Source organism: Rousettus aegyptiacus, unplaced genomic scaffold (genome assembly GCF_014176215.1).
Source record: "Rousettus aegyptiacus isolate mRouAeg1 unplaced genomic scaffold, mRouAeg1.p scaffold_m13_p_3, whole genome shotgun sequence".
Taxonomy (NCBI): Eukaryota; Metazoa; Chordata; class Mammalia; order Chiroptera; family Pteropodidae; genus Rousettus; species Rousettus aegyptiacus.
Window position 1 is genome coordinate 51,987,485 of NW_023416306.1, and position 14,927 is coordinate 52,002,411.

The 14,927-nt window shown below is 34.9% G+C and overlaps 1 protein-coding gene across 49 annotated transcripts in view; it reads right to left on the reverse strand.

The window, feature by feature from the left end:
• The window catches only part of PTPRD (protein tyrosine phosphatase receptor type D), a 1,934,582-nt gene that overhangs the window by 124,130 nt on the left and 1,795,525 nt on the right, over positions 1-14,927 (reverse strand). For all 49 annotated transcript variants that reach the window (XM_036238646.1, XM_036238649.1, XM_036238671.1 and 46 more), the window contains 2 exons: positions 8,063-8,153; positions 3,269-3,478 (listed from right to left, as the gene is read on the reverse strand). In XM_036238646.1, the coding sequence (XP_036094539.1) occupies positions 3,269-3,478; positions 8,063-8,153 (301 nt within the window). The remainder of the gene's footprint in view (positions 1-3,268; positions 3,479-8,062; positions 8,154-14,927) is intronic.

Below are 14,927 nucleotides of genomic sequence, written 5' to 3' on the forward strand. Positions count from 1 at the left end.
TTCTTACACGTACCCTAGATTAAAAATTGCATGTGTTGCTTTTCTGATTCCCAGATATACTTTCCTTTTGACTTGCTCATTTCTCTCATCCATTCAATAGCTACAAATGAAAAACTACTGATTTTGTCTAACCAATGACCCTCAAGTCCATGTTCCCTCTTTTTAGACTCATGGGTACCACTTTTCTTGAGGACCTCACTCATGCTCATTCAAACCATCTCTATAGATTCTTCCTTCCTCTAATAGTCTAAACTGCTGCTAGAGTTATTATCCTAAACTATAGCTATTAATCCTTCAGGAGGCACTCTGGTGATTTCAAAATAAAATCTAGACATCTTAGCATTGTTCTTAAGAGCCTCACAATTTTGTTTTAAAGTTCTTTACCACATATAACATATTCCATCACAATGAACTTTTTGTTGCTACTACTTCCCAGATGTTATATCCTTTCTCTTTAACCCTCTCAAAAGTTCCACAACATTTGGCTCCTGAAATCCAACTAACCTCCAAGGCTCCACTTAAATACTGCCTCCACTGAAGCTACTTCTCTTTAACTAGAAATAGTTATTCTACAACATGTAGGTAAAATTTTAGGTAGTCCTTTATTCCTTTTTTAATGGCATCCATCAAATTCTATTTTTTTTTTTAAATTTGTGCCTCTGCCTTATTTTATTTAATGAAGCTATAAATTTCTGGAAGGTAGGTATTTATAAATTATTTGTGTTTGTATGCTTAATGCAGCTAGCCCAGAACTTTGTACTTAGTGAGTTCCCAACAAATCTTTGTTGAAGAAAATGCTCATCTCTTCAAATGGCTGACATTATCAAGGCATGAAAGAATATATTAATTTTCCTAAGATCAGTAAACATATTTAATTTTCAATCTGCATTAAAAAAATTAGGGCATATATTCTGATTTTAAGAGTGATTAGCTCAGCAGTTAATTTGGAGAAGACATGTCCCACTAAATGCCTGTATACTATTTTTCCCTCCCTTTTTCCTCACTGTACCCAGGAAAGAGACTAACTAGACTTTTAGATTTTCCAATACATCAAAAAAGATAACTCAGTATATTTCCAGCTTTCTCAGAAGCATCTAAACAAAGATATTTACAGTATAAAGATTTACACAAACAACTTGGCAAAAAACTAAGTATCCAAAAACATGAGTTTTATGTAAGTTTGTTTGTTTTGGTTTATACTTTCCCCTCTCCATTTTGTAGGTCATACTCAAACTGTCTCACAGACAAAAGTAACTAAAACTCTCTGATTTGAAATTCTTGACCAAGAGCCTTTGAGATAATGATCTTGGTCAGCCAAGATAAAAATCTAAGCAGAGATTTTCCCAGAGCACATACGGATTTCCAAAACAAATTGGGAAACAGAATGTGAAAAATGAAAAGAAAACAAAACTGTAAAATGACACACCAGTCCTGTAAGTCAGAATTTGTTTAGTGTGTGGGGGTAGTGGAAAAGATCAAAACTTTGATCATTCTAAAGCAGTCCTCTGTTATTCTTGACATGAGGCAATGGATTGCATCTTTGGTGAGGGGGGATATTTTCTCTACGGAAATTATCAGTCTTTCCTTGGAATGGTTAGCTGTTTTATTAACAATCATTCATGAAAATAAGAGGCTTATGAAATGACTCTATCTCTGCTAACATTATACTAGATACAAATCTTTTCTACAAAGTGAATGCTGGCCTGAAAACATATAAAACATAAAGGCTACACTGTCAGCTTTGAGAGCAATGTCAAGAATGATGCAGAAAAGCGGCAATTCAGATAATATATTTGGAAAAATCCTAATTACATAATTAATGAAACAGTGAGATGACATACTAAGGAAAGGGGTAGATGCTTCATCAATGGTGAGGCATTTACACATTAGCAGAAAGGTTTGGGAGCTATCAGAAATCAGAGTCTCTGACAGTGGTATAATCAGCCTGATGATCTGATGAGATCTCTCTTCTATGCTGGATTCTCTGACCTGCCTCAATGGTCTAAATGTCCCTTCCGAGATGTTCTAGAGCTATTTAAAAAAAATTACTTTCAAATATCTAAAAGTCATTAAAGAAAAGAAAAAAAATGATTTATAACATTTCATTTCCCTGATGTTTTGCCTTAAAACTTTCAACTAGAGAGAAAAAGCACATCTCTGCATTAAGATTCCAGAAAGCCCATTGCTTTGTTTTCAAATGACATTCTGTACACAAAGGTAAACCAGGCAGAAAGGCTGCCTTTGTGTTTTGACTTTCCAGAGGGGAATTCCATCAGTCATTAGTAGAGAAGCACCAGTGGACATGTTCACACTTGATATGGAGGAATCTTTGACATATCTTGGGCTTCTAACATACGGAAGTGACTAGCTCTCCTCAGCTGCCACATCTGTCAGTTTCAGGCCCTAATCTATTAGAAGATACAGTTTAGAATATGTATATTAAATGTTAATGTGAACTGCCACTTCAAAAGCTGCCCCTGCTTCCCATCTATAATTCCTTTCCCTCTCTCTTTTTAACATTCAAAGCAACTGAAGCATACAATGACATAAGAGCAAGATGAATTACATAAAAGAAGACAACTCATTATTTAGAGTACCTTAGGAATTCTCTGTTTTATTGAATTATTTTCTAACTTTCTTGGCTTTTCACTGATAAAGTCACCAGTAAATTGCTATGATTAAAGAAGCTGGCTGTGCTTGCCTTTTCCTAGACAGACTTTCCCTGTGAATCTAGGTGGAGAGCAGTGTGGGCTCGCTGATAGTTATAGGAGAATAACATACAATCACCCTTAATCAATATTTTCAAACACATGGAAATATTCTACGTGTAACTGCAGAGCTATTCCTATCATAACTACACAGGCTGATGTCTATTAGGTATTATAAAAGTTTTCTTTTTCTTTTTTTGAGAATAATTGTTTAAAAAGGTTGAGGAAAAAGATTGTGAGCAGTGATGGCTATCACCTCCTATTGATATGTGTCACATGGAGAGGTCTCGAAAACCATGCCCTAATAATTTGGTACTTCATATACTTAGAAGTCCACCTAAATCCCCTGTTATTAGAAACATAGCCTTGTTTGTAATGAGATCTCAAGCAGATTACCCAGTAGTGTTCAAAAAGTAGGCAGCTTGTTACTACCTTTTAAGTTAATGATAGCTCATGAGAAATAATTAGAATGGGTATACCTATGTATCCCCAAATAACTACATCCTGGTGAAAATGTATAAGAATGCCATAGAAAATAGATTCCACCACAATTAACTTACAGACTCCGCATGTTCCATCACTGCTAACACAAAGAAGACATATTCTTGACCACTTTGGAGTTGCTTGTTTGTAAATCCACCATAATGTTTGTCATCCCCCAGGGTGAACTCAGTGGGAAGGACATCAAAGTGAGCAGCTATATATGGCTTTAATTCAACTTCTCTCCCGTACCGGATGCTTCTGCGTTTCCTAGATATTTCTTTAAGCAGCTTAAGAAAAAAAAGTGGGAAACAGAAAAAAATGTAAACAACCCAACGTAATGATGGTTTAATGGGAGAAAGTAATTCAAGGGTAGAAAAAACCCAAAACAATTTGTCCACACTTCATGTAGCATGTCAGCATCACTAAAATCTCAGTTCTCTTTTAAATGCTTGTTTTGTTGTTAAGATAGGACACTGGACTGCTAATCTAAAGCCCAGGCTACAAACACGGGACAATTAGATCCTTTACTGGTAGCTCATAACACTGTACACCCTAATGAAATCCTCTCACAGGGCAAGAGGGCATTATAACTTGTCTTGGGCAAAAAGTGAGCTTGATTCACAAAAGCCAGCCATGAAGCCTTTATTGTTATTTATTAAACAAGTAGTAACTCCAGATAAAGACATCTAAATGCTCAAATATGACTAACTTCTTAGAGAAGCTAGTGCTATGTTAGATTTAATAATGAGATATTTGTATGGTGCAAATTCCCTCGAATCTGCAGGAACAGAATCTAACAACCAATTTTTAATTGGCAATATTAAATAGACATTGTCATTCATTTAACAATTTCTGGCTTAACCTGGCTACTTAATTAAGGTACTTATGAAAACTTTATAGCAAAATTACTTACTACTTTGTTTTTATAAGTGGAAATGATATAGTAAAAAACAAAGTATTTTAATAGAATGAGACCCTGGCATAATCAAGGCCAGTCGTCTGTGATAATAATGGCTGCAGATTTATATACATGACAAATACCAGGAACTTGATGGTATACTACAGTCTCTCCTACACTGAGAATCATAAATATGCTCAGGTAGTTCAAAACTGTAACCTAAGAAAATGCAAAAAACACTCTCTTGGTTATATAGATAATCCATGGTTATATAGATAATTCATTTATAATATTCTAAATTTTTTTGTGAAATTTGAGTTTATTGATACAATTATATGATTATAAAAAATATAAGCTATTGTAAGAAAACTGTAATAGATTGGGCAGCAGCTGTTTAGAAAATTTGGATCATCTGATGACAAATTCAGGTAGGCCGATTAATTATGCACCATGTGGGATCTAATAAAGCAATCAGAAACTTAGCATTGTCTTTCAATTCTGCCATAAAAGTCAGTTTTACTCATAATAATGATGATCATGACAATAAGAGCTAATATTTATTAGTGCTTACTAGGTACTGTTCTTAGGAGCTTAAACATGTATTCATTCATTTACTCCTCATAATAACCCAGTAAGATAGGTTACTATTATCCCCATTTTATAAATGGGGAAACTGAGGCATAATAGAAAGAAGCAATATATAATTAGATTCAGTTGGTAAAATAAAATGAAATTATATGTAAGAAATTTTTTAACCATATTTTTAATTTATATAATGGTTGCATAATATCAAAGAAACAAATGCAACAATGAAGGTAAATTGCTAATCTAAATTGTTTTAATTCAGTCTATATTTAGACATATATACTTTATAATTAATTAATTATTTTTTAATTTAAGAAATGATTTAAATTTTTTTCTCCCTGTTTACCTCCCCCTCTCCTAGACATATATATTTTTTTGTGTATCTGCTTGCATTAACACAGATGAATGTGTACTTATATTTCCTTTTTTGGATTCTTTTAACATGTTATTTTAAAAAATTATGAGAACATATATTTAATATTATACTTAAAAAGTCTTTACAAATGTTATTGTTAATATGCAGTAAATGATGGGCCATTACTTGGAGAAGGACAAATGCACTGCAGATGAGCTGAACAGTTTTTTGAAGTTGGTTAATCAGAAACATTTACCATCAGTTGTTTATGAGGCTGTGTCTCCTCTTCTACTTCACTGATCAAACCCTACCTTGATTTTATTCATATTTCAGATGTAGGCAACTGTCATAATTCATCTCTATCACTGTCATCCCCATGAATACCTTTTGCTAGGGCTTCTTTAGAAGATTTAGAGGAAGTGCTTTAAAAAAATATTTGAGTTCCTTGGTGCTCCTTAGATCCAATGCGGCCATTCATTAAGGTCAAACCTGGACCATCAACTCTGCCCCTGTAGGTTGCTCTAATCTCTGTAGGACGCTTCCTGTGTTATACTTTAAATGGGTCAAACATGCTCAGATGACACTGAAGTTAGCCAGGATGTTGAAGTTACAACCAGAAATGACAGCATTACTTTACAGCAATCTTTTGAAGTACAATGTGATGAAAAGCTTATGATATATTACAAGATCTACCCCGAATTAGATATAACTAACATTTTAGGAGCCATTCTGTCCAAAATCCGTTTTGACTGTCAATGTCTGCTCTGTCCTGTTGGGCTTTGACAATTGGAGTTTCCTCCGGTCTATAAATTTATTTATTATATGGAAATTATCTCCAGACAAAGGATAAATGAGCTCAGACAATAATATTGAGACTGACTCTGTTTAGAAAGCCTTTTTCTGTTTTTTTATGGGCCTAGATGTAAGGCATACATGTGGAAATCCCCGTAGGCCACCATTCTTTTCGATGATATGATTTTAACAATTTGAATTATAGTTCTTTCTAAAAATAAAAATCATTTGGTCAAGTACATTTGAGAGAGGAACACTGCTTTGTCAAGCCTGGCAGTACTAAGCTATAGGTAACATTCCTACAATGCTTTTATTATCCACAGTAGAAAAAACGAACGAGAAAACAAACGTAAAATTGTCTGTAGAGATCAGAAACTGGATGAATAAGCATAAAGTGAGGCCATAGCATACTTCTATTTGTTCCCTTTCAGAATAGTTACAAGATATATTAGAGGTAATTCCAGAAGATATATCAAGGACTTTGGTTTTTTATCAGAAATAATTTTCATTTTCCAGTCAATGCATATCTTATTTCTTCCACCATTAATTCTACAGAGTGGTCTCAATTATATCAGTAAGAAAAGTGGGTAACAAACCATCCTGACCCAAAATTTCTGAATTAATAAATGTTCTTTATCAAACTCTCAAACAGATTAATGCACCACAACTTGAAGGATGATTAAAATGACCCTATATTATGAGAATCAGTGGCACAGACCCATAGAATTTAATTGCAAGAAAGTTCAATGTCATATAGCTCTATACTTTAATCCATTAGCATCGCTGTGCATTTTGGAGGTTTAAAATCTGACTGTAAAAGAGAATCAGCTTCCTATTACTTAACACCAAATGGCTCTAAGGAAAGTTTATTATTTAAAAGTATTTGATGTCTTTATTGGCCAGATCTTAATTCTTTTTTTCTTTTCAATAAGTAGAAAGATTCATAGATTTTACAAATTACCTTTGTATTTTAAATTCAATTCTAACCGAATTCTGTAATTCAGCTGGGAACTGACTAGAACAATAAAGAATATCTCAGGATTAACTGATCAGTCAGTTCCAAGTAAAAAAATGACTTGTTTCAAAATATTTCCAGACCGGCTAATCATTTGGCACATTCAGATGAAGGATTACTATTCCTCTAACATCACAGAAAAGTGGTTTTGTTTCTTTATTATCAAAAGAAAAAAAAATTATAACATAAATTACTTGACAATATTATTGTAATGGTGTCCCATTTTACAATCTTCCAATGCTCATCTAATCACTAAACAGTGACACAAAAGCACAGTTTTAACCTTGAACTCATCTCCCATTCTCAACTTGATCAAGTTCAACTCAGATCAATGAAGCGAGTGATGAATCATACTTCTAGAGATGACATATGTCCGCCAAGAGAAGTCAACAGATTGCCATCTTCTTGGAGCAAATATTTATGAAATAAACATCACTTCCCCGTAATGCAGTCAGGGAATTTCTGCTTTTCCTTGTACAGTTTGCACTGATTTGAGAAAATACCTATAAATAACAGATTGGGCTATAATATGTGGCCTATGTCGTAAATAAACCCAATAAGTTAAAATCTCACATTTACCTCAGTAGGGGTCTTTTTTATTTGCCTTCTGAATTGGTTCAAACCACCATCATGTAAAAATAGCAAAGTTGCTCCTGTATTTCAAAAATGTGAACCCCAGCCATTAACTTGCTGTGGTCCTCAGGGAATCTGGCTTAACACTTTTGATCATAACTTTCTCATCAACTACAGGCATGTAATAATTAGGCTTTATTCTCCATATTGTGTATTAGCTTTAAAAAAAAAAGTTCTTTCTGTAAAAAGAGTATCAATTAAAGTGCACCTACTGTTGTGGTAAGATTTTAGAAATTAAAATCATATTGATTTAGTATTTGCTTTATTTTTTGTTCTACATTTCTTCCTTGGTTCAAATTTTGTGATTTCTTTTGTTTGCCCCTGCAGTTAAATGCATTTTTGATTGTGAAATCCTATGTTATATAGAATAAGGCAAACACGTGCTAATCTGCATAATATCTTTTCATTAAAGTAAAAGGTTCTTTGTTGGGATCCCTAGAGGTTAACGTGTCCTTAGCACTGAACCATCTGACCAGCCAGCCATGCAGAAGTCAGCACCTGGCCTGGATGTTGAAAGGTCTCTCTAGAAGGAAGGAGAGTGTTTAATAAATTAAATAGCTAATGAAAGACACAGCCAACAATGACATAGTTACCTCATCTAATTCCATTTCATCTGGACTCTCCCATGGCTTGATAAATTTCCCACGAGATTTCTTCAAAGGCACAATTATTATGTAGTAACCTCTGCACAAGAATGGATAGACAAAATGAGTTTGGTTCAGAGAGAAAAGAAAATGAATATATTCTTAAATCTTCCACAGACCAGTGATTGAGACTGAAGGCAAATTACAGAGATGGAATGACTTGTCCATCAATGACAACCACCTGTTTGTTCAATTTTAAAAACAACATGAGTAGACATTTATGCGTGACTTCAAAGATCTTATATGGTCATATCACCATGGCTGACTGGTCTTTATTAGCTATCACAAACAGAGCGGGAACAGTTTGTCAGGACCCTGGTGTTGGACACATACGAGGTTGGTATATTGAAATCTACCAGCATAAGCTGCTGTACCAAATATTTTCTATGATATCAATTTATAAGAATTTTCTTAAAGGGCAATGCATAAAAAAAATGACTCTTAGTTCATACAATGCTTATATGATAACGATGATAATTTTGTTTACGTACCCCTAAAATACTTATTTGGATAAGAATTTAAAAGCAGAAAAATTACTCATCATCTCACAACAATTATATAAAGATATAAAAGAACTCCCCTTCCTTATTACCCATCAAATTGTAAACCTAAAGGTAAATGTGCCAGAAATTTGGAGACTAGCACTATCCAAGGGCCTTCAAAATAGATCACAATATAATATGTTTGTAGGAAGAGACAAAAGTAACTGGTTCTCCAACTGGGAATGGTCAACTAAAATTTAAGCCATGTATAAAGTTACCTGTCCAAAAAGAGATATGGCTTATTTGTAAAATTATTTTGTAACTCCTGTAGAGTGTATACCCTGCTCTTGTGTTCATGGTTAGGGGCTCTGCTTACACGGACTTTTGCTAGTAACTATGTGAGGACTTTGCATGAAAGTCATGGCTAACAGACTGATCACTTCCCACTTCCCAGGTATTATATTGAATAGGTAATTTCACTTTTCTCTATAAAAAATCCTATAAGAACAGGTAATAAACAAAGACAAATCTAGAAAGATTAAATCATTGCCCCAGTAAAACCAGATAGTAAGGAGACAGACTTCTATGTGTACCTTAACCTTGGCAGCAGTCTGACTTATTTTTGTAGCTGTTGTTTCATTTCCTCTGTATCATAAACTACTTATTAAGGACTGCATAAATTTCATGGAAATTTATTTTGAAAATACATACACATACACACATACACACACACATACACTTTCTCTCTCTTTTTAAAAGAGAAGGCTGCCATACAGGAGAAAGGGACGACGGCATGGGCACTAAGAACCTTATATTACATTATATCACAGAAACAAATAGTCCACTCAAGTAGGCCTCTTTCTACTTATCTCAAAGCAAAACCTATAATAAACTCAGCAAACCCTATGTGATAAAGAACTCTAACAGTAAAAAGAGTTAGAGTGACACTGTCCGGTATGGTAACCAGTAACAGTTGTGGCTGTGGAGTGCGAGGCATGTGGCTAGTCTAAACTGAGATGTGCTCTAATTATAAAAGACAATGGATTTCAAATACTTACCATGAAAAATGAATGTAAAATACCTCAGTAATAATTTTAATAGTGACCATATGTTAAATGATAATATTCTGGATATATTGGGTTAAATGTGATTAAAACTAATTTCATCTTTTTCTGTGCTTTACTGTAGCAGCCAGAAAATTTAAAAATTTCACATGTGGCTCACATTATATTTGTTGAATAGTGCTACCCTAGAATGTTGTTGTGAAGAATGTGGCATCCGGAGATATATCTGGCCCAGAATTGAGGGTCTGCCACTAATGTGCTGTGTGATCTTAGGCTGATCATTTAACATCCCTAAATATTCTGAAAATTTAAGGCATATAACACCAGACTGATATTTTGGAGAAATACAACAAATAAATACAAAATGTTTAACACAGTGTGTGGCACACAGCACAAAATAGATGCCACATTCTGCTGTTGGCTAGTTCTGACCACCAAAACGGGAGAAATGCATCCAAACTACCTTATTCAGTAGAAGAAAGTAAAATTCCCTGGGATGCTAGTTAAAGAACTTGACAAACATTTTTTTCTCTCTAATCAAAAATTCAAGTCAAACCAGAGGACTATCCCAGAACCCTCTCTCCATGGTGCTCTGAGCAACTAATCAACAGACTCACAGGATCGTATCGCTCAGCCATTTATTTTCTTTCTTACAAATAATGATGATGATCAAGGAGGGTGAGAAGAAGGAAGAGTTAGAGTGTATGAGAGAGGCTAGTATTTTTGTTTTATGATCCAGAGTAACTTCCTCCTCTTCCTGTCCTCCCACCACCTGAAGGATTTGCTAAACAAGTCCATCATGTTAAATGAGCATGGAGAAGAGTGACAGGGGATGCAACTGAGCGTACAAAATAACACTGCAGATGTACTTGATAAACACACTTGTCAGGGAACCTCATGCTTCTCCCTACCAATTGCACAAAGTCAGGACTGGTTCTCTTTGCCTAAAATAATGATAATGCACATTGTCTTAGAGCTCCCATTGTCCTTTTTCAGAATCTTGTAAATCAAGGTTAAGTTGATGAATTTTCTTAATCTTTCTTTCTTTTTTCATACTCTGAGTTGCCATTCTTGTACATGAAAAAAGAAGCTGTTCTTCGGCAGCGCTCCCGAAGTATTCATATTACTTGCAGTTGGTATAAGAATTGAACAGGCTCCCCCACAGCAATAAACTCACAGTATGGCTGGATATCCATAGCCTTCTCTTTCTACCGATTTCTAAAGCGTTCATCTAGAGAAGTCAAAGTGGATCCTGCTTCAAAGCAGCTCTTGCTCATTGAAAAAATGGGGTGCTGGGAGTTTGGAACACCATATTATAGAAAGTCTTGCCTGGGTCCCTGTTCATACATTTCAACCCCGTTCTCTGAAACTATGGCTTTGTAAACACCCATGTGTTTGTCTTTCCTGAAACGTAGCTGTACCCCAAGGATACTGCTTCCCTTGTAGAGTTTTCAAGTGGTGATTGTTTATTCATTCCTCTTCCCCCATCCATGAACCTCAGAGTCAGGTTTGGAGTTTCTTTTCTAGGGCTAGCCCATAAACCAACAGGGCTCTCACATCCGTACACTCTTCCTTTCCAAAGCCAACATCATCTACTCTATCTTAGCCCAAAACCTATGATTGCCTTTCTCTGTGCCTGAACCCAAAGGGCTGGATACAACTTGAGAAATAATGCACAGGGCACAATGATGCCTTAAATTCATGATCAGCAAGCTCAAATAAGCCTTCAAAACTGCCTGGCAATCTACCATAACTTCTTCAGTTACCTAATTCTTCCATTTGACATGATAACTTTTTCTAATGTTCTTCCGTGGCCACAAATGTTGAACCTCCCTACCTCCCCATTAGAGGATGGCCTTATCTCTTATGCACAGAGAAAAAAATGTTCAGACAAAAATTCTCTCATTTTCTATCTACCAACTACAAGCCTACTTATATCTGTACACAACAATAATCTTGCCTTTTGGCACAGCAGGACTGGCTCTACTTTTTAGAGTTAATTGCTCTTTCTTGAATTGGCTCACATCATCTCACTCTTAGGAAGTTTACCATATACCACACCCCTTTTCTCTCATTTATCTCAACTTCTCCTTCCCTATCAGATTCTGTCCATTACATAAATAGCTTCCATTTAAAAAGATAAAACAAACCACATCTCACTCCAGTCATTGTTCTCTCTTTCCTACCCACTGCTGCCCAAATTCTGAGAAGAGCTATGTGTTCTTGCTGTTCTTTGTTTATTCACCTTCCACTCATTTTCTGGCTGACTACGCCCTCGCTCCTGCTTTGTCAGCCCACCTCACTGCCCTTGCCAGGGGCCTCAGTAGCCTCAGTAATGTTACATCAAAAGGAGAATTTCTGACCTTCTTTGCTGATCCCTTAGGAGAAACTCATAGTGTCTGTAAGACTCTCCATGAAACATTCTCAGCCTTTTCTCTGTATCAAATTATCTTTATTTTTTACTTATATCGCTTTAACGTTACTTCATCAGCAGGATTTATTATTTGCTACCCAGCTATTAATTGGTGGCATTCCTCAAGGCTTTGACCAAGGGCCTGTCTTCACTGCTCTCTTCTTAGGTGATCTCATCCAGCTCAAACCATCAGTTATTACCTATATACAAGATATTCACAGATTCATATGTTCAGCTCAGAATGCTCCTCTGAACTCTGTAAGTTTATTCAATTCTAGCTTTGTGTCACCATTTCCATGTCACAAAAGTATCTCACATTTACCGTGATTAAAACAGAGAGAATTCAAAATAAATCCTCTTCCAATATCATACCATGATCCATTTTACTACACATACCATCAACCTGGGTGTTTCCGCTGACAATCTGCTTTCACTCTCCCCCTCCCTCATACCCATCCTACTACCAAGTCCTATAACTTCCAAACTCTTTCTGTAGTATTCTCACCTCTCTGCATCTCAACTGCCATCACTCAAGTCTGATTCCATTATCTCATGCTTGGGTTGTATTTTCCTTTCCTAACTTTCTCTCTCTATTGAGCTTAGACCCAATTAGTCCAGTCTCTAACCAAATCATGTGGCTTAAAAAACTCTGTTGAAATAAAAATAAATAAATTGCTTTTAGAACTAGATCGGCTTTATATATAAGTAAAATTAAACTTTATACTTTTTTGTCGATCTTACTCAAGCCTAGAATTTTGGCTCAAAACATCTCTTTCAAAACAGACTTTAACAATTAAACAAATAGAAAAAGAAATAACTTCAGAATCAATATATTTGAAAAGCCCTTGACAACTTATAAAGTAAGCTATGTTTTCCCAGTATATTAGATTTAATTAGATAAGTTAAACCTAACCTTCAGAATTTTAATTATATTAAGTAAAGTTTTACTAATTGTATTTAATGCGTTATCATCAAGGGGCTCAGTTCCATATAATTGTATGGGAAGGCAAACTCTGGACTTTGTGGCAGTCCCATTTCAAATTCAGCCAGGATTTTTGTATTAGCAGTCTGTATTAACATTCTCAAACTCATTTAACTGGGAGGTCAAAATCTGTCTCAGGGTTTAATGATGAATGTCATTCCTTTCATAACTTTTGATTTATATTTTTTTCTATAGTCATTTGGGTATATATTGTTTAAATAAAATTAATTGACCATCGGAAAAAAAAGGCAAGTTGAATGCTCTTTCTAGTTTCTATGTTTAAATTAAGGTTTTCAATTTTTTTTAGCTGTATTATCAGACAAGTTACTTGTCTTAAGCCTCATTTTCCTCACTTTTAAAGTGCCAAGCAATGTCGACCGGTGGGAAGTTTCTTCCTTTACCTCTCATCTAAATTCTTTTTTTTTTTTTTTAAGATTTTAAAATAATTTACAATTTTTTTCAATTACAGTTGGTATACAATATTATAATCATTTAAGGTGTACAACATGGTGATTAGACATATAACTTGTGAAACCATCACCCCGATAAATCTAGTACCCATTTGACACCTTACAGTTTTTATGATATTCTTGATTATATTCCTTATGCTACACTATCCATACCCATGACTATGTTGTAACTACAAATTTGTACTTACAAATTTAATCCCTTCTTCCTTTTCATTCAACACCCCCAACCTCCCTTCCATCGGGCAACCATTGAAATGTTCTCTGTTTCTGTTTGGTTTATTTTGTTCTTTAATTCTAAATATACGTGTAATTATATAGCATTTGTTTTTCTCTTACTTCACTCAGCACAATATGTTCTAGGTCCATCCATGATGTTGTAGATGGCAAGGTCTCATTCTTTTTTTATGGCTGAGTAATATTCCATTGAATATTTGTACCACCTCTTCTTTATCTATTCAGCTATTGATGGACAACCAGGTTGCCTCCATAGTTTGGCTATTGTAAATAATATTTCAATGAATTCATGAATTCACATGTCCCTTTAAAGTAGTCTTTGGGGTTTGTTTGGATAAATACCCAGAAGTGGCATTTCTGGATCCTTTGTTGTCTTTTGTTATAGCTTTTTTTTTGAAGTCTATTTTGTCTTATATAAGTATTGCTATTTTAGCTTTCTTTTGGTGTCATTTCCATTTTCATGAAATATCTTTGTCCAACCTTCTGTTTTCAGTCTGTGTGTTTTTCAATATGCAGTTAGTCTCTTGTAGGCAGCATATATAAGAATTTTATTTTCTTATCCATTTGGTCACTATCTTTTGATTGGAACATTTAATCCATTTATATTTAAAGTAATTATTAATAGATATATAGTTACTGTCATATTATCATTCACATTTTTTTTTTCTTTTTTTTTCTTCTTCTTAAAGAAATCCCTCTAATATTCCTGTAATATTGGTTTGGTGGTGTTGAACTCCTTTCTCTTTCTCTTGCCTGAGAAGCTCTTTTTATCTGTCTTTTGATTCTAAATGATAGCTGGGTAGAGTAGTCTTGGTTTTAGGTCCTTGCTTTTCATCATTTTGAATATTTCATGTCAAACCCTTCTGGCCTGCAAAGTTTCTGTTGAGAAATCAGTTGCCAGTCTTTTGGATGCTCCTTTGTAGGTAACTAATTGCATTTCTCTTGCTGCCTTTAAGATTTTATGTCTTTAACCTTTGCCATTTTAATTATAATGTGTGTTGGTGTGGACTCTAGGTTCATCCTGTATGGCAGGGGTCCCTAATCCCTGGGCCATGGACTGATACCAATCTGTCGCATGTTGGGATCCAGGCCACACAGCAGGAGGTGAGGAGTAGGCTTGTGAGCTGAGCTTCATCTGTGTTTGCAGCTGCTCCCCAGCACTAGCATCA